General features: G+C 38.2%; 1 protein-coding gene across 1 annotated transcript in view; it reads right to left on the reverse strand.

The window, feature by feature from the left end:
• The window catches only part of MET (MET proto-oncogene, receptor tyrosine kinase), a 153,231-nt gene that overhangs the window by 99,806 nt on the left and 32,977 nt on the right, over positions 1-20,448 (reverse strand). The window contains exon 2 of the mRNA XM_005877701.2: positions 10,193-11,406. Coding sequence (XP_005877763.1) covers positions 10,193-11,395 — 1,203 coding nt within the window. The 5' untranslated portion in view covers positions 11,396-11,406. The remainder of the gene's footprint in view (positions 1-10,192; positions 11,407-20,448) is intronic.

Here is a 20,448-nt window from a genome sequence, read left to right on the forward strand (position 1 = left end):
CTCGCCCTCAACTGGCCCCCCCTGCTGGCCTAATCGCCCCCAACTGCCCCACTGCCGTCCTGATCATCCCCAACTGCCCTCCCCTCCTGGCCTAATCACCCCTAACTGCCTCTGCCTCGACCCTGCCACTATGGCTTTGTCCAGAAGGATATCTGGAAGGTCTCCTGGTCTAATTAGCATATTACCCTTTTATTAGTATAGATCATACCTTTGCTTTTTCATTCTTTCCTAGGGTAGACCTGTGAATAAGCTGTGAAATGGTTTAAAGACTACTTAGGAGGAAAAGAAAAAAAGGCAAAGGCATCAGTGGTTCACTCAGTAACGCATTTTCTAATACCCAGGGTGTGCCCAGTGATCGCAGAGAGTGTTACAAAATTCTGGAAAGAACATAATTTAAAATTCTTTTTAATAAAATAATGCAATATGCTACTTTTCATAGGAGGGTAGCATGGAAAGTTCAAGTAAGTAGGTTAGGGAGCAGTGACTATCTAAGCCTGGCAGAGAGTAAAGAAGAGTTCACAAAAGGAGAGGAATCAAGTCCAATGAATGAATTTCTACTTAGAATTTTTTAAAAAGTATATTGAATCCTTATACCTCAAGAATTTTCTTCCTTGCAAGGTTTTGCTTTGGTAGCTAAGCTATTACATTTGGCTTCTCCAAGATATTTAGTGTCTAGAATAAAGAATCCTCAATAACATTTTTCATGTAGGATAACATCCTCTCATTTCGGAGCACAAGAAGTAAAAAAAACCCTGAAATCGAACTTCACATTTTTCATCCCTAATACAAACTGCATTTTCTGGAGATACTAGATTGCTTAAATAAGGCATGTCAAAACCAGTATAATTACATGGATGTTATTTGCAACATTGATTCCATCTTCTCTGTTCAAATGTTGGGGTGTGGGAGATTATAGATATACGGCCCATAAAGAGTTATACATCTTTGCTTATTTTATTAAATATTATGAGACATGTCCTGAGGATGACAGATCAATAATGGTCCTTGTGGTTTCCTGATAGAAGGCTGCAATTATTTTCTTCCATTACAATTTAAATGTAACCCAATTTTACTCATCTATCATCTTTGTATAATAGTAATAAAGAAACATCACTGTGTGTGTTTCTGCCTATTCCTATTGTTCCTTGTTTGCATCTTGTTTTGATTTTGTTTTCATACAAAATTGTTCTAATCACGTTGCTGTCTTCCTTTGATGGTTCTGAGCGGTGACCCTTTAACTTTGCCACTCTTTCAGAGGGAGATGGAAAATTACTACTTTAAGTTTCCTTTATTTTGGGGAGCAGTTGGCTACTTTTTGCACTTGAGTATAAATGATAATTACAAACAAGAAAGCTTGATAAAAACAACCTGTGAGTTTAAGTTTTTCTAAAACTTCATTATCTGCAAGTTCTTTAATGCACAGTATAACTTAAATTATATAAGCAGAGTATATTATAGTGCTTGGAAGTGAAAGTTGGGGAGCAAGCAGTAGACTTTATACCTTCTAGCTCGACTATAGTACATTTCTGATTCAACTGTCTTTGTCTCCACCCCCAAAACACCACCACTTCCCACCTCTCCTTTTTCTTCTTTCTTTTGAGTTATAAGAAGGACTTGCACAAATTAAACATTATGGAGGTGGGTCACTCATAACAGGTTGGTACAAAAGAGAAAGACCCTCATGATCAATAAAATCAGAATGTGCCTCTTCCAAACACAATTCAATAATTGGAATCTGCCTTTCTTCATATAAGTGTTTCTTACAATAATAGCTGTTATTTATTATGTGCAATGAACTAAGTTTAGATCTTTTACAAACATTGTTGCACTTGTCCACACAATAGTCCTGCATGGAAGAAAACAGGTTCAGAGATTTTAAATAATGCTCTCATGGCCAAAGAGAAAACGGTGGGGTACAGATTTGAACCCAGATCTCTTTGACTTCAGTCTTGTTCCATTAGGCCATGCTGTCTCCAAAGAGCTAAATTATGGTCATCTTATTGTGCCAGGTACCTTATATACATTATCCCAGATTTTCACAAAACCCAGTGAAGTATGTGTTGTTATCTGCATGTTACAAATGAAGAGACTGAGGCGCTAAGAAGTTAAGTAATGTGGCAGAAGTCACCCAGCTTGTAGGCCAGGACTTCTCTCCAGGTGTATTTGGCACCAAATGATGCATTTTTCACTTAACTGATTAATAATTGGTCATGAAGATGACCAAGAAGTTGATGAAAATATCTGCTGCAAGTCTACTTTACTCTTTCAAATGGCTTATAGATAGAATAAAACTTTGATAATGAGATTGCACAAAAAACAGTGTGATATGATGATTGCACTTTCTGGGCGAGAGAATCCTTTTTAATTTCAGCTTTGATTAAATTAAAAATCTTTCCAAACGTATTATTCTACTTCTCTTAGTAAGTATACTATAATTTCAGAAACAGGATCTTTGCTGATTTGGGGATTTAAAAAATTCCTTTATTCAATATTCTCATTTGTAGGAGACTAGGCCAACGTGTACTGATTCTATTTTTTTCCTGAAATAATTGTCATGTCAACAAATCCTCTATATGATACTATTGGAGATACCAGTTAATATGCTTAAAATTAACTAAATTTTTAATACTATTTGTCCCAACTAGACTATAAGTCTTTTTTTCTACCCAAATTTGGGGCTTTACAAGTCTCCATATTACAGGGCATTTTTTTCAATTACTTTATCTTGAATAATAATGTGCAGTTTAGGGACTATGCATTAGTCTAAAACAACTTCAATCAATTCTAAGGAGGTTAAGATATTTGACATTTGTGGGTGTATAATTTCATAAATCTAAGTGTTGGAAGTCACTATAAACAAACCCTTTAAGAATCACTTTCAAATGTGACACAGAAAATGGTTACGTTATGAAGACAGGACTATGTTCTTAGAGAACAACTGATATAATAACACTAATATTGCATGAATGGGATATTTGTGGCTTGAGATAAGTTTCCAGAAACAGCCTCATATGTGAAGCACAGATAACTTAGAGGTAAGAATGATGTGCTCTGGAAACTATTAGATGACTCAAAAGAGGGCTTTAGGGATGTCATCAATATGAGAATATGTATATAGAGTTTGTATAGCTAGTGTTTCACAAAATGTCAGAGGGGGAAAGCAACATGAGTGATCTTAAACAAACAAGCCAGGCCTGATAGCCTCCTGGACCCCTACATTTAGGAGACCCTTCCCTAGCACTCTCTTTGTCTGGTCCTGTAATATAAACCCATTTTGTTTTGTTTTTATAGTAAGCCAGTTTATTTACATAATACATATTTTGCCATGCAGCTTGTGGATTGCACTCAGATGAATAACAAAGACAAGCACTATCTTGCTATTTAAAAATGCCTTATATTGACAGATAATTGTCTTTTAAATAAATGAGTTAACTACAACCTTATAAATCACTACAGACAATTTAAAACAGCCATGGATAATTTTAAAATGTAAAGTCCGTCAGTAAAGAGCTTTCACATAGGTAAAATTAAAAATTTTAATAAATCCAGTAAAACAAAAATAACTTAAATCTACATTATTACAAGGCTCAGATTTGAAGGCAATTTTTAAATAGTTATTCTTTAATGTTAACAATGCCTTAAAAATTTTGCCAGTAGTGATGTGCACACAGTAGGTGGTCAATAAATGCTGATATACAGAAGTGTTTATAGTTGACAGCAATCCACATTCATTCATTTCTGTGTTACAATAAATACATCATAGTAAAGATAAGAATGAGAAAGATCAGCTTTCTTACAATATTTAACACTTTCATGAAAAGATGAAATGTTCACATGGTATAATTCTTCTTAAAGTCAGACCTTTTATATTTGAAAAACAGTCTTAAACACATTATGCTCTTTGTGTTTATTAATTCAGATGACAAGTACTAAATAATTCATACACTATAACAAAAAATCAGGAATATTTTAAAAAATTAAAATAAAACTTAAGGTTTCAACATGTTTATGAGAAGATTTTATAACCAAAATGGTCCCAGACCTAAAATAAGTAGACTTCTTCATTTTCAAATTAATTGTAAATAGTGTATTTTGTTTGGCCAAAAATGACAAAATATCTATTTAAAAGAAATAATACCAACTGGCCACTGGTGTGACTCATTGATTGAGCCGTGAACTATGAACAAGGAGGTTGAGGTTGACCTGTGAACCAGGAAGTTGAGGTTCAATGGTACTATAAACTCTTTTTTCACATGAAGGAAAGCTCAAGGAGGGCCAGACACCTCACCATGGCTGTGCTCACACTTGAGGACTGGGCAGAAGCCTCAGAGGAGTTACTGCCACATCTTTCTTTCTTTCTCCCACCACCCCCCCCTAATTATAAGACAACATTTATTTAGAAAGTCACAGAGGTAGAAAAGGTGAGCCAGCTAGGCTGCATGGGCTCAGAAAATAAGTTACAGAGGTAAAAAAAAAAAAAAAAAAAAAAAGCCCTTGGAGCTCAGGGGAGAGAAAAGCAAAGGTCATGTGACTGGGGGAAGAAGAGGGGGAAGGGAAGGGCGGAGATGTGCTCCAGACAGAGTGTGCCAGGGAAAGAAGGGGCGAAGGTGAGGGCATGCTCCAGAGGCAGAGAACTGTTTTCCATAGGCAAGAATTCTAGGTGAGGTCTTGGTGGAGGGTCCCCATAGAATACTCCTCAGCTTTTTGCCGATGCACCAAAATGAGATTTATTCTTCTGACTTCATCAGTCCCTGGGTGTGATTGGCACAAGTGGCACTAATTGGATTTCTGTATCTATCTCCCTGAGTAGGGTGATTTGCAGAGTCTTTCTTAACATTGTCTACAGACCACACAACAATCCCTCAATAAAGATCTGATTGATTAGTCATGTTATTAATAAAACTACAATATGTGTCTATTCACCAAACTTTATGCCAAAAATAGAAACTCAGTTCCAAGCAGTTGTTAGATAGGTCACCTGATATTTTGCCAAGTAAATTTGCCAAGACAAAATGGAGTCATTTTATTGCTTAGAGTCTCTCCAAACTAGTTTGATCTTGTAAGTCATTTTGTTTTTTCCTGTGAATAATGGTTCTAGGTGTCTCACTCTATGCTGATTATATGCTGATTACTGGAACAATCTGAGGTGTTGTTTTTGTGTGTGGAATGAATGCGTATACAAAACTGAGAATGTAAGTAGTCTCATTATTGAAATAATTTTGATTTTTAGAAACCAGAGAAGATAAACAGGCAAGTAAATAGAGGAGGTTTGAAGGCATTTATCTTTATGAAATTTGGCCAGTGTAAAAGTTGGCTTCCCTTATAAGAAGATTATGTTGGCAAGTTTTATCTTGTTTCCCACAAGAATTTCTGTGATGGGAGTGATAATGGTTTCAGGTGTGGCTGGTCCGTTTTGGCCATTTTTCCATGGCAATAAAACTGACCTGAATTCCATTCAATAATCCTGCCTTTTTGTTCCCCTTGGAACACTACGAAAGCCAAAGGGGTAAGATAAAGTTCAGCTGTGTTTTGAGAATTTTAGAATTGATAAATACTTTTAACATGAACAAAATAAATAATAAGATATCAACATACCCTCATAAGTTGTCTCTTTTTAATTTTTAAGAGAACAAGATTTAAATAGCTCATGTGCTCGAGAGGCCCTGGAGTAGTTCCTACTAGACACTTTTAAACTTGTGTTTCTAAAGCAATTTATAGGATGCAGGACAAGTGTTTCCTCTAGAATGCTACTCATATTACACTTTTATTTCCTAATTCCAGGTTTCTGAAAGTCTTTTTGTTTCCTTTCATTTTTTTTCATATTTTCTAGTGAATGAAAGGGGCAGCCTCATGAGAATCTCATTACTTCTTACAAAGTTTGCAACATGTATTAAACATCTGCATGGAGAAATAAGTCTTGGTTGGGATATATATGTATGCACATTATGTATATTCACAAGACTGTGGAAGGGGAAAGAGAACAGTTATGTCTGTAGTTCACCGAAAGATGAATTCATTTTCTCAGAAGTTTCTAGCTTTATAAAAAAATTACTTAAAGTTCCTATCTGGGAAAGCATCCCAGACATTTCAGCAAGAGTGAGCCAAATGTTTCTGAATTCATATGCCCTTGGTACACCTCAGCAAATTACTTACATTTTTTCACCAAGGACATGTTTAATGTTCTTCCTGCTTGCAATTATAACCTTTATTACTTAGACTGAAAACTGTTAGGATGAGATATGCTTTTCTAAAGTCAAATTGTCTTGAGGAAAGCTTATTATCTGTTGATTCAATTACAATAATTAGTGGTTATTATGTTAGGGGCCATAGCTGGGTCCATATATTCAAATCTGGGTACAAACCAAAAAAGCTTAAAGCCATAATGAACTCCAAATTTGGTGCTCTTTCTTGGGCATCAAATGATGTGATGACTAGCAGGATAAATCCCCAGGTATATCTGAATCAAAGTAACAAACAATTTTCCTAATCCTTCCTGTGAAAATACCATTTCATGTAAATATAAATAATCATATATCAAAAATAGTTATATTTATAAATATCAAATACCAACCAGATAAAAAGTGCCAAACTAGAACTTGGTAGAGCACTATATATTTAAATAGGAAGCCCATGACTGATGTCAAGATCCAAAAGAGGGACTTCTGGTCAAGATGATGGCATAGGTAAATGTGATCTTCATTTCCTCCCACAACCACATAAAACTACAACTAAAATACAGAACAATCATCATCCAGAACTGCCTAAAATCTGGCTGAATGGAAGTCCTACAACTAGAGAAGTAAAGAAGAAGCCACATGGAGATTGGTAGGAGGGGTGAAGAAGCAGAACAGGCTGGTCCCACAATCACATGTGGCAGATAAAAATCAGGAGGGATATGTCCACTGCAGAAGTCCCACCTGAAGAGAACGGGGTCCCAGCATCATACCAGGCCTCCCATCCCAGGGTTTTAGTGCCAGGAAGAAAAGTCCCCATAACTTCTGGCTGTAAAATACCAGCAGGGATTAAGGCTGAGGAAGACCAAGGGCTGCTGGAGTCCCAGGCAGTTCCTTTTAAAGGCCTGTGCACAGACTTACTCAGACTTACTCCCTCAGCGCTGGGGCAGAAGCTCAAAAAGCACTAGAGACAAATGGGGAGTCCGTTATCAGGACAAGGGCTGGGGAGGAGTCAGCTTTATCCCAGACAGAAGTGCTGGCAGAGGCCATTGTTTCTTTGATAAGCCATTCACCCCCACAGAGCTAGTAGGCGGGCTCCACATCTGAGATTCCAACAACCTGGCTCACACTGTTTGCCCTGCCCTGGTGTTTCCCTGAGACCCAGCCCCACCAAACTTTGGGGCCAACCCAACTTTGGGGCCCACCCAAGAAGTTTCCAATGGCTTTTCCATATGAATGGCCTGTCTTGGCTCATGCTTCAGATTTTCCTAAAATCTCTCAAACAAGCAGCATCTGGCCTCAGTGTGCCCTGTACCTCGAGCTAAGTAGCCCCAGGCCTGGCACTAGTAGCAGCCAGCATTTTTTTCCAGCATTTGGCCTCACCTGGGCACCTCCAAGTCCAGCAAAATTAGCAGCCATCTGCAGATCACATTGTAGCTTATGCCAGGTGGCTCCAGAAAGAACACAAAGAACACAAGCAGTGACTGACCTTGGTCTGTACCCCAGCACATTTAGTGAACAGTTTCAGACCACATTAAAGCAACACCCAACCACATGCATAAGTGACACACTCAAGGGGTGGACTCAATTGGCACCAGAGGCCCGCTGAAGTAAGTGCTCCTCTGTGGGGTGGGCCCCTGCACAGCTGATTCTCCACTGTTGTTGAAAATTGGTTGTTGGTTGTTGCAGCCAGTCCTTGCAGTTGATTGCCCTGGGGGTGAATACCTCCAATTGACATGCCAACAGCAATCTAAGCTCAGCTACAAGAGGAGGGTGTACATAGTCCACACAGAGGGCATACATTTAGTGCCCCGCTTGGGTGATCAAGGAGGCTGTGTCACTGGACCCTATAGGACACCTACTACATTAGGCCACTCCACAAGATTGGAATGCTGCCAAAATGAGTATAGACAAAGAAACAAGTCCCAAATGAGAGAACGGAACAAAACTATAGAAAAAGAACTAAACAAAATGGAAGTAAGCAACCTACTAAATGCAGAGTTCAAAACACTGGTTATAAGGATGCTCAGTGAACTTAGAACTTCAACAGCATAAAAAATGACCTATCAGAAATGAAAGTGACACTAACTGAAATGAAGAATAATTTACAGGGAATCAATAGTACAGTAGATGAAACTGAGAATCAAATTAGCAATTTGGAATATAGGAAGAAAAAAACACACACAAAACACCCACTCAGAACAGCAAAAAAAAAAAAAGAATTAAAAAAATGAAGATAGTGTAAGGAACCTCTGGGACAACTTCAAGCATACCAACGTTTGCATCATGGAGGTATCATAAGAAGGGAGAAAGAGCAAGATATTGAAAACATATTTGAAAAAATAATGACAGCAAACTTCCCTAACTTGGTGAAGGAAAAGATGTACAAGCCCAGGAAGTGCAGAGTCCCAAACAAGAGGAACCCAAAGAAGGCCCACACAGGACCAGGACGCATCATAATTAAAATGCCAAAGGTTAAAGACAAAGAAAGAATCTTAAAAGCAGCAAGAGAAAAGCAGTTGCAGTTAGTTATCACAAGGGAGCTCCTATACTGTCAGCTGATTTCTCAACAGAAACTTTGCAGGCCAGAAGGAATTGGCAAGAAATATTCAAAGTGATGAAATAAAGCAAGGAACTACAACCAAGATTACGCTACCCTGAAAAGTTATCATTTAGAATTGAAGGTCAGATAAAGAGCTTCCAAGTTAAGAAAAAGCTAAAGGAGTTCATCACCACCAAACCAGTATTATATGAAATGTTAAAGGGACTTCTTTAAGAAGAAGAAACAAAAAGATAAAAATATGAACAATAAAATGGCAAAAAATACATATCTACCAAAAATTGAATCTAAAAAACAAAATAAACACACAAGCAGAACAGAAACATACTCATGGATATAGAGAACATTTTGGCAGTTGCCAGATGGGAGGGGATTTGAGGGTATGGGTGAAAAAGGTGAAGGAATTAAGAAGTACAAATTGGTTGTTACAGAATAGTAATGGGGATATAAAGTACAGCATTGGGAATATAGTCAATCATATTTTTAATAGGTATGTATGGTACGTGATTTATTGGGATGATCACTTAGTAAGTTATGTAATGTCTAATCACGGGTGTATACCAGAAATCAATATAATAAGGTATGTAAACTCTAATAGAAAAATAAAAAAATTTTAAAAAGAATAGAAATGGAAATTAATCATGAACATTCTCAGGGCTATTTTTTGGGGGAAGGGAGAAGTATGATTCAACGCTGATCCTAAACTTTTTCTCAGAAAAACACATGTCAGAATGGCATCTCAGAAGCTTGTTTAACCAGACATTAACAGTAAAGGCAACTTACATTTGTACTAGTGAAAGTTAATGTTCAAAAGAAATATATGGGTTTGTTTGTGTATTTAAAAAAAAAAAACACATAGCAAGGATTTGGGGAGCAAGAAAATCTCCTCTCTAGCATCCCAGGTTAGTTAGAGAAGTATATTAGCTCATTGGAAGATGTTTCATTTACCAACATGTTGGAAGAGATTTTTTGGTTTGTTTTGATCTTAGTTGTTTCTTAAAGTAATGCCAAAAATATAGACCACTTATTTGCATATTAGTGAGAAAATGGTGCCTCATAAGGAAAAAGCCCTTTTAAACGTTGTAAAGACTCTACTGAGATCTTAATAATTGTGTTTTATAGAAATTGCTGTTGTGTTAAACTTTGTGTAAATCTGACCAGAACTACTCAAGCTTATATGAGAAATAAGTTTAATAATCTGAAGTGTTGGCAAATATGCAAACCCAAATTGTAAAAATGTATTATTTTTTCTTTTAATTACCACGTTGAGTTTTTCTCAAACTGTGATTTTACTTTTAAATGAAGATTTAATTTCTAAATTTTCTTGGAAAGAATATACAAATATTTTGGATTAAGACCATTTACCAAGCACCCAAAAGCCATTGGTATTCTTTCCTAGGCTGATACCTATTCTGCTTTATACCTCATCATTTGTAAGTGGGGAATCTGTGTGACTTACCCTATTAAAGCAGTGTTCATGGTTGGGTCCATAAAAATGCTGAAGACATCTCACATTGTTTTTGTTGACGATCTTGTTGAAGAATTCATTGACATACTTGATAGGGAATGCACAGACGGCAGAGCGATTCATTGGTTCAGCAGAATCTGGCTTGCTTTGTGCAAACACTCCATAGAGAATGTCATCATTCAGGTTGGCGCCTATCTGCCTAGCGAGATGGGCCCCAGGCTTACTGACATATGCAGCTTGAAGAATATTAAACACTTCCTCCCTTGGGGATCGCTTTCTTCTCTTTTCTGTGAGAATACACTCCAGAGGCATTTCCATGTAGGAATGCAACCCAGAGTCTACGGAACAGAACCTGATTATTCTTGTGTGAAAAGACTGAGCATTGAGGGTTTCCCGTTGGACTGTCAAAAAGTAAATAAAATGGTTGCTTTCAAAGGCGTGGACATACTTGATGGGGTAAGAATCTCGGAATTCAGGTAGAACATCAATATAGGACTGGTCTGTCAGAAACTTAAAACCATCTTGAGTTTCCTTTAACCTTCTCACCGATATCGAATGCAAAGAATAGTCTGGAGGGTAAGAAGAATTTATGGTATTGCCCACAAAGAAGTTGACGAACCGTTGCTTTACAGACAACAGGACCTTGGTTCCCAGGGCACTCACCACACAGTCAGGACACTGTCTGGGCTCTTCATCTGTCGGTGGGGAGTACATGCAATGTACCTCGGACTGTATGTCAGCAGTGTTGTAGGCAGGAAGCACGTGCCGCTGGCAGGTCCCTCTGCGGACGCTGCCACAGCTAATGAGCTGATCGTCATAGTACGTGTCAACAAGCAGAGCCATGTTGATGTTATCTTTCCAAACGCCACCAGAAACATTGGCTCGGTGGCTGCAATCCTGACATGGGAAGCAATCCGGGTGTTCCAGCCTGGGCCCCGTCTTGTACTCAGCAACCTTCTGCAGGTCTTTGTCATTTAAAACATACATGTAGTTAATGGCACCGAGGTAAATGTGATGCTTGTGTAAAACCACATTCTGGATGGGCGTTTCCGCAGTGAAGTTGGGAAGCTGATACTTCATGTTCACATTCATCTCAGACTTTACTAGTGCCTCCTTGCACTCCCCATCGCTCTTCCGCACCAAGGTAATCAGAAGCACAAGGATGCCAGGTGTAAGCACAGTAGGGGCCTTCATGGTGAGTTTATCTGTCAAAACACATACAAGGAGAGAGCAATTTAGTTGTCAGTAGAAACAAAGAAGATATGGAAAGAACTATACCAGTTAAGCTATTAGAAACAAAGCTTCCTTACTGAAAATTTTACATCGGGTGAAAACAAAAACTTTAGCTGGTTTCGTATAAAGATGCATTGTGCCATTGGACATGACTCCACATAGTTTAATTTTAGAACTCAAACCAGAATGAGTAATTTTAGAGAACCATTATGAGATGCAAACAATGTTCTGTATTAAGAATGATAGTGCGACCAAGTTAGACTCATTCAGCAATGAAGTCAGAAACATAAGAAATTTCGTTCTTGCCCCTTTGCTGTTTGTTTAATGTGGTTTAATATCGGTGGTTGATGACTAGGTTGATATTCAAAATTTTCAGTCAAGTAAAGGAATTGTGGTTCAGATTCATTTATTCTAGAAATCACAGCAGGCATTGTTTCCTTGGGAGCATGTAGAATTACTAGGCTAAATTTAGCTTCCTTTTGGAACAAAACAATCATAAATTCTAGAAGCAAATGGTCACATGCTGTTTATAATAGGATTTTGTGTGCAGATGAAAGGTATGGTTATAATTCAGCTATAGTTGACCTATTGTTTTTGGATAGACAAATGCTTAACTTAATGTAAGATCATGGGAACATAAAAACAGTAAGCTGAAAATGTATAAAATAAAATTAACCTCCAGGACTAAAGTCCTAGAATTATTTCACAGGGAAAAACAGCATATTGTTTATTGCCAACTCAAAAGCTATTTAGTAAAAAGAACATTATTTTAACATTCTGTTTTATGCATATGAATAATATTTTCTACTAAGAAGCAGAGTGGATTTGTGATTCAGTTTTTTTTTTATTAAATCTTTATTGTTCAGATTACATTTGTTCCTCTTTTTTTCCCCCCCCATAACTCCCCTCCTCCCAGTTCCCGCCCCACCCTCCGCCCTCACTCCCCACCCACTGTCCTCATCCATAGGTGCACGATTTTTGTCCAGTCTCTTCCCGCATCTCCCATTTCCCTTTCCCCCCCAAGAATAGTCAGTCCATTCCCTTTCTATGTCCCTGATTCATTATAATCACCAGTTCATTCTGTACATCAGATTATTTATTCACTTGGTTCTTAGATTCACTTGTTGATAGATGCATGTTTGTTGTTCACAATTTGTATCTTTACCTTTTTCTTCTTCTTCCTCTTCTTAAAGGATACCATTCAGCATTTCGTATAATACTGGTTTAGTGGTGATGAACTCCTTTAGCTTTTCCTTATCTGTGAAGCTCTTTATCTGACCATCAATTCTGAATGATAGCTTTGCTGGATAAAGTAATCTTGGTTGTAGGTTCTTGGTGTTCTGTGATTCAGTTTTTAAACTTTTATGTACACAAGTTATAAACATTGCAAATTCTACTTACAATAATTATAGACGGGTCATAGGCTGGAAGGATAGGCATTAGAATGAATAGAAACTAAATAGCCCTTATTTATTTCCCCCTTTTAATGCATAAATCTGACAGACAATGGGAGCATCTAAAACATACAAGATATTATAATGATTCCGAAGTCTAACCCTGGGTCTACAAAAATCAACAGAATTCATGCTTGTACTATGGGAAATGGGAGATGGCCCCTACCCTTCAGTGAACCTACTATGTGGTTGAGATAACACACATATGCAAATAACTATGATACATGGCATTATAATACCCTGCATAGCACAAACCAAATGCTAAAAGCACAAGAGAGGGAGGCATGGCCTGTACTTAGGTTACTACGATTATGAGAAATAGCGACAAGTCTGAGTGTTGTAAGGTTCAGAAGAAAAAGGACAAGGTCTGTTTGGCTCATCACTATATCCCAAGTACCTGGCACAGAGTCTAGAACACAGTAGCTGTTATATAAATACACGCTGAATAAAAATTAAGTGATAAGTTCAAAGTCACAGAAAAGGTAAATATAGTAGCCAGAACTAAAATCCAAATATTTTTGGACTAAAAAAAATCAAAGATAATTATACTCTACTAAATTTTATAGGAATTGGGGTTTTATTTAAGAGATAATAGCAAGTCATTGAAGGCTTTTGGGCTGCAGAGCCATATAACCCAGGTTTTACTCTAGGACAGTCGTTCTCAACCTTCTGGCCCTTTAAATACAGTTCCTCATGTTGTGACCCAACCATAAAATTATTTTCGTTGCTACTTCATAACTGTAATGCTGCTACTGTTATGAATTGTAATGTAAATATCTGATATGCAGGATGGTCTTAGGCGACCCCTGTGAAAGGGTTGTTCGACCGCCAAAGGGTTGCGAACCGCTGCTCTAGGAGGACTGATCTGGAGGCAAGGTGGCTTAGAGCAGGGAGAAGCTGGCAACAGGAAGACCAGATGACATACTATTCTAACAGCCCATAACCAGGTAACAAGGGCCAGCCAAGATGGTGGCACCAAATAATAGAAAGGAATGAATGAGAGACACACTTAAATAAATACAACTGACACCTAAATTGGTGGAGTACAAAGGAGAAGGCAAAGATGATTAGTGGTCATCTTGGAAAAAGTGGAATAAGTTACAAAACTAGTGCAGTCAGTAGGAGGAAGTTGGGTTGAAGACAGAGGAATATAATAAGTTGGTTCTAAACATGTTAAGTTTGATATGATTTTGAGAAATGTGTGAAAATATTCTAATATAGGGATGACTAGTATGTTTCAAATTGTTCATCAGGAAGTAGATGTCCAGAATACTAGTAAGTGAAGAATGAAAATTCCAAGCAGACACAGCATTTGTGTCAAACAATAGAGGAGAATAAGGAAAGGATTCTGAGAAGCCTGCCCTTTCCAGGAAATGGGCACAACTGGTCTTGGTTGAGACAATATCCATCTTGGGTGAGACAGTGGCAAATGGAAGCGTGAGTGCCAAGTATCTGCCATCTCTGCACTAGAAAAAATGAATATTCAGCACTCGGCCTTGCTGGACTAACTGGGATGCTAGTCTGACTACAAATAAACTTTGCATGTTATCTGCATAAACATGACAGTTAAACCCAAGAGTATGTTCATGGAGAGACAAGGTGAAAGAAGAGAAGACAAATGAACCAAATCTTGGGAAAAACAGTGAAGGAGTTAATAAAGGTAAGTTTAGTGAGGCATCAAGCAAACCTGTATTTCATAGTCACAGAAGCCAGGCCAGGTGAGAGGCTCAAGAAGGAGGATGTGGTCCACACGTAAGCTCTTTGGTGACCTTCAGGAGTAGTTGTTCAGTAGATTCAATAGTGGTTTTGGACACTAAATTGCAAGGGAATGTGTGATGAGGAAGTAGAATGTTTGTTAAAGGAATGACAAGAGGAAGGCAACCCAGGGTAAAGAGGAGTTTATTCTTAAATTGTAGAAAAGACATATGCTTATTTGTAGATCTCCCTTTCTTCCACTAACATGTATTGGTGTCTATGAAGGGTTAAGCAGTGTAGTAGCGCTGGGAATTCAGACATGGGGCCTCTCCATAGGAAGCTCATGGTCACTTGGTGGAGGCATGGGTTTATAGATGGTTATGGGATGTGTAGGAAGGGCAGCCAACCTGGAAGTAATGCTAGAGCTGAAGCTTGAAGGAGCCTGGAGAATGGAAATTTCTGGGGGGCAGAGCAGTTTGTGCAAAGATATAGAGGCAGAGGGGAGCACATGGCCTGGTCAGGAGAACTGAGAGTAGTTGAGCCTAGAGAGGTGGGGAAATCAAAGAGGGCAAATGAGGGAGAGAAAAAGTGTTGGAGCAACATTCCACAGGAACAAAAAGAGGCATTTTCAAGAGCCCTGGGACATAAGACAAGTCACTCTATCTGAGACAGAGGAGAGGATGAGAAATCAGATGAAGTATAGGGACACTAAAGGAGTTCAGGGCACATGATCTCAAACTTTAACAAACAAATTACAATATATGACCATCTGCTGACAGTGATGAATACAGCGAGGGCTTAGAGACTTCAGGGTGGAGGAGGAGGAGGTGGTTTAGAAGAGCTACAGTAGGGCATGCAAACTGAGATCAGCAAGAAATAAGAAAAGATTGCTTAGTAGTTTTGAGTGCCCCTTTGAGATAAAATACAATATATTATGACTTCCTCTTCATGTTTATGAAAGACATGGAAGAAACCTAAGGCATAAGGTCAAGAACACAATGATTTCATGATCCAAACAAAAGTGGAAGAGAAATCATATAATAGAAATAACATTTTGACTGCTTATCATATGCCAGGCATTCTGCCTAAACCCTCTGAATTATTCTTTATAAACACCCTGTGAAGTAGAAGGTATTATTATTCTCCTCTTCTAGATGAGCAAACTTGCCAAAAGTCACACAGTTAGAATCAGATTCAATCCTATGTCTGGCTAATAGGAATCTGTCCAGACTCTTAAAGGCTTCACTAACACTGAAGTGGCTTCCCTCACTAAGCCGAAGTTAGACAATCAGAGCTCTGGTTCTGGCCTTACCCTCTCTAGCTGTGTGCTTTCAGGCAATCCATCCACCTCTTAAATGCCAGGGTTTGATACCTTCACATCATTATCTCTATATATAAAAGCTTAAACGACCGGCTGACCGGCTGACCGGCCAGTAGCTATGATGCACAATGACCACCAGGGGGCAGACGCTCAATGCACAGGCATGAAAACATGGAACAGACTGATGAATCTCAGAGGGAAGCTAATGAAAAGAAAATAGGATTCCACCGAGTCTCCTATCTACCTACTCCAGGACTTCTGTGAGGATCAAATGAGATGAGGCACGGGAAAACACTTCACAGACATTTGGTTACAGTGTGAAATGTTTACACCTGGCTATCAAGCAAGTCGTGTTCCTGGGCTGAAGACACTCCAAGGAGGCTAGTCGCTAAGGAGAGGAAGCCGGGTGTTGCTACATGATGACATTACCCAGCACCCACAGCCACCGTTTCCAGGCTGGGCTGGGCTGTGGGCCACATTTTGTGCCATGGGTTCTCAGCAGCATTGGCTGTGATTTGGCGGGCTGTCGCTCTGGGGTGGTGGCGGGCCCTGTGTCCCACTTGGGAGAAGCCGAATGTTGCTTTGTTGGCACCAGGTCCATGATGCTGTTTCTCTGTAAATGGCCAGTGTGCGTCAGGGCAGCTCCCGCATTGAGCGTCTGCCCCCTGGTGGTCAGTGTGCGTCATAGCAACTGGTTGGACGGCCAGACACTTAGCATATTAGCCTTTTATATAGAGAGATAAAAATCTGAGGTGTTATATTAAATTACATTTAAAAAAATAAGGTTCATATCTTAAGGTTGGTACATAAGTCACTCATGGTACTAAACCTCAATGAACTAGAATCCAAGAAAATGTACAAAAGTAGTAATGGGCTTTTAAAAAAAATCCTCACTGGAGGGAATGCTTATTGATTTTGATCTTTAGAGACAGCAGAAGGAAGAGGAAAAGAGAGAGAGGGAGAAAGGAAAGGGGGGGGGGAGAAAGGAGGAGAGAGAGAGAGAGAGAGAGAGAGAGAGAGAAACATCAATTGGTTACCTTCCTATAATACCCTGACCTGGGGATCGAACCCACAACCTAGGTATGTGCCCTGACTAGGACTCAAACCTACAACCTTTCAGTGTACGGAACAATGCTCCATGCAACTGAGCCACACCAGCCAGGGCAGTAATGGGCTTTTTGTTATCTCACTTGATAACAAACCATAAGAAGACCAGTAGGGAAAGAGGATATTTTTTCTATTTAAAGCAAAAGCCTTGCAGAACACCCCTGGAGTTAGTAACCCAGTCTCCTAAACCTTCTTTAGATTCTCTTGCTAGCAAATGGGGATGCCATTGTTTAGATTGAGAAATCAAAGAAAAGGTTAATCTTTTTTCATTAAAGCCAAAAAAAGGAGACTCAGGACCATTGTCCACAACATGATTTTTAATTAGAATAGAGGTTTCTGTTTAATCTTCAGACAATGAGAAAACTTGATTACTTGATTACCCCATTTCCTTGATTATTTCAACTTAGCAAAGGGGTCAGACTAGATCTTCTCTGGGAAATGTCTGTGTCATTCATATGGAATGGAGGGAGAACTTTCTAAAGTATTTGTTGCTGAGTTGTGTATCCAATGACACTGACAGTTAACTGAGTGACAGCTGAATAGGCAAGCGCACAGGCTCTGGAGACAGACTGCAGGGTTTGAACCCATTCACTGTGCTAGTATGACCTTGGGCAACTAACTTCTATGAGCCTCTATTTTTTCATTTGAAATATGCACGTGATTACAGTACATACTTCACTTGTTGTGATGATTACTCTGAGGATTACATGAGAAAGACCAGTGCTTGGCACACAGTAGGCCAATAAATGTTTTCTGTTATTATTGTTTGTTCATACCCTCAATAAACACTTTTGGAGCATCTACTATGTTCTAGATACTGTACAGAGTATTAAAGTCACAAAAATGAAAAAAAAAAGTGTCAGTGAAATCTCAGACTAGCGGAGAAGGCAGACAAACAAACCACAGTTTAAACTCAATGTCAAAAGGTCAATGGGGCCCCAAAAGGGGGATGCTTAAGGAGGCTAGGGGAGGCCTGTGGGCTTTACCAATCCATCAATCGTGGTCCTTTCCTCAGAGTGCATTCACAGTACTGAGGGGCAGCATGAGGAAGAGCCTGAGTTTCAGCAGTGGCAGTGCAGCAAAGTACTTTATGGAACATATTAGACATATTAGACATAAGATTGCAACTCTGAGACGGTTTTCTACAATTATATTTTATACCACTGCCATTTTAGTTGTCATATATTGCTTTCTTTTCTCCATTTCTATAATCTGCCAGATCAAGCTGTGTGAGCAATTTTAGTATTTATATTGGTAGTGATTCCAGAAATACTTTCACTTTTCATACACTTTTATCTTGATATATTTATTCCTGTGATGTGCCTGGATAAGGCTTTCAATATAGAATTGAAAGCAGTCTCTTTTTACTGTTTTTTTTTCCCCTTTCTGTCTGAAATAGTGCTGGCCATTTAACCAACTATGAGTTCTTTACTAAAAGGAAGTGTAAAGATGATTCAAACAGACTAATTTATTCTCTCAAAATGTTGTGCTCATACATAGCAGATGAAACTGAATCATACATAAATCATTTCTTTATTTCCTTTCAGTCGGTAGTTAAGATAATTTTACTGGCAAAATGTTTCTGAGGAGTGATCATCTCAACAGCACCTTGGTCATTAATCTACTGGTATCAAAGAGTATTTCAGCTCAGCCCAAACTTAAGACCAGCTACTCTACTCTGTCTGCCATCTATCTGCTTCTGGTTTTCTCATCAAACTAGCTTACTTTTGCCTTTTCACTCCTTAGAAATCTAGCAGTACATTTAATTCTCTAAGAATTTATTGAGTAGCTATCTGAGCCTATCATCACTACTATTGTCATCATTGTTGTTCCCATCATTATCAACAAAATCTTGTCACAAAGCATAAACGTGTGTTGTATTCAAGTACTGATTCCTTAGGAAAAACCACAACAAGTATAATGAATACATTTTGTAAGAGAGAGACTTTCCCATCTTTGACATAGGTAACTTATGCTTTCTTTATGAATTGATTTTCTTATAAATCATATTTCATAAAAACACTGATGTTATCTTATAGTTTATAAAATATTATCAATTACATCATTTCTTCTAATCTGCATGATCTCTTTGAAGGTAATCATTATCCCCATGGTTTCAGATGATAAAACTGAGATTCAAAGAAAACATAACATTATCCAAAATGTAATTTAGTTCTGAATGTATTTCTAATTTTTTTAAAGTATGATGCTTATTTAAATTGTTTTAAATTATTTGGAAATTAAATTTCTTGGAAAATATTTTTATTCAAAAGGCATATTTTAGTAAACATTTGTTTTTACCTGCCTCGCTGCCACTGGCAATTCTTTTGAAAACTCTCCCTTCACAATCTAATGGGGCCTACCACCCTCACCACAAGATGAGCTTGCAAACCAGGCTGGCCTTTCAATGAACTCTGTTCTTTTGATCCACAGCTTGATCAGGGGTGAGCACATGACCAAAGCAAAGCCAATCAGAATCTTTTTTGAGATTCAGTACAGATACTGTGAGAGGACCTCTCTCCTTCAAAGATCACACACAATAAAGATGATGTTAACTTGGAGTGTCTTATAACCATCTTTGCCACCATGTGGAAAGAGCCTGCCTCAGCATGACACTGACCCAAGAAGCAGGAGATCCTAGATATGGAGAAAGTCTCCTGATGTTATTGCTTGAGCATCTGTACCCACCATGCCGTAAGCTAACAGAAAACAGTAAAATTCTTCTTTCCTCTTTTCTTTATTTTTCTTTTTTCATCAGCAGTTTCATCATGATTCTTTTATTCTATGCTCCTAAAAAAGTTCTGACTAAACAATGTCCACTCAAAGATACTATAAATTTGTGAATTCAAACAAAAGTGCATAAGCAACTTTATGTAAAGTATTCAAGTAATTAGAAAAAAATGGTTTCCTTATTTACTTTAAAAGATTACTGTAAATATTTCACTTTGCATTTGGAAACATATCTATTAGTTAAAATTTCTGAGGTGGTATAATAGTTTTTCTGCTATATAACTTCAAATTCTTCTACAATATTTACTTAACATAATCTAAAGATAGAAATAACGTATCAAAGTGAAATCAAGATATAAAATTATGAAAACATTTCAATCCTGCTTTTAAAAGTATAAAAGGGTTTTATGATGGTGGAAACCTACTGAGGCCTCATATTAAGGAAATTATAGTCATAAAAACAGTCATGGCTAAATCTGCAGGATGACTTGCCAGAGTTAAATCCTAAGGCAATTTCTTTTTCTTTTTCTTTTTTTAAAAAAATATTTTATTGATTTTTTACAGAGAGGAATGGAGAGGGTTAGAGAGTTAGAAACATCGATGAGAGAGAAACATCAATCAGGTGCCTCCTGCACACCTCCTACTGGGGATGTGCCCGAAACCAAGGTACATGCCCTTGACCGGAATAGAACCTGGGACCCTTCAGT

The sequence above is a fragment of the Myotis brandtii genome, unplaced genomic scaffold, assembly GCF_000412655.1.
Source record: "Myotis brandtii unplaced genomic scaffold, ASM41265v1 scaffold529, whole genome shotgun sequence".
NCBI classification, from domain to species: domain Eukaryota; kingdom Metazoa; phylum Chordata; class Mammalia; order Chiroptera; family Vespertilionidae; genus Myotis; species Myotis brandtii.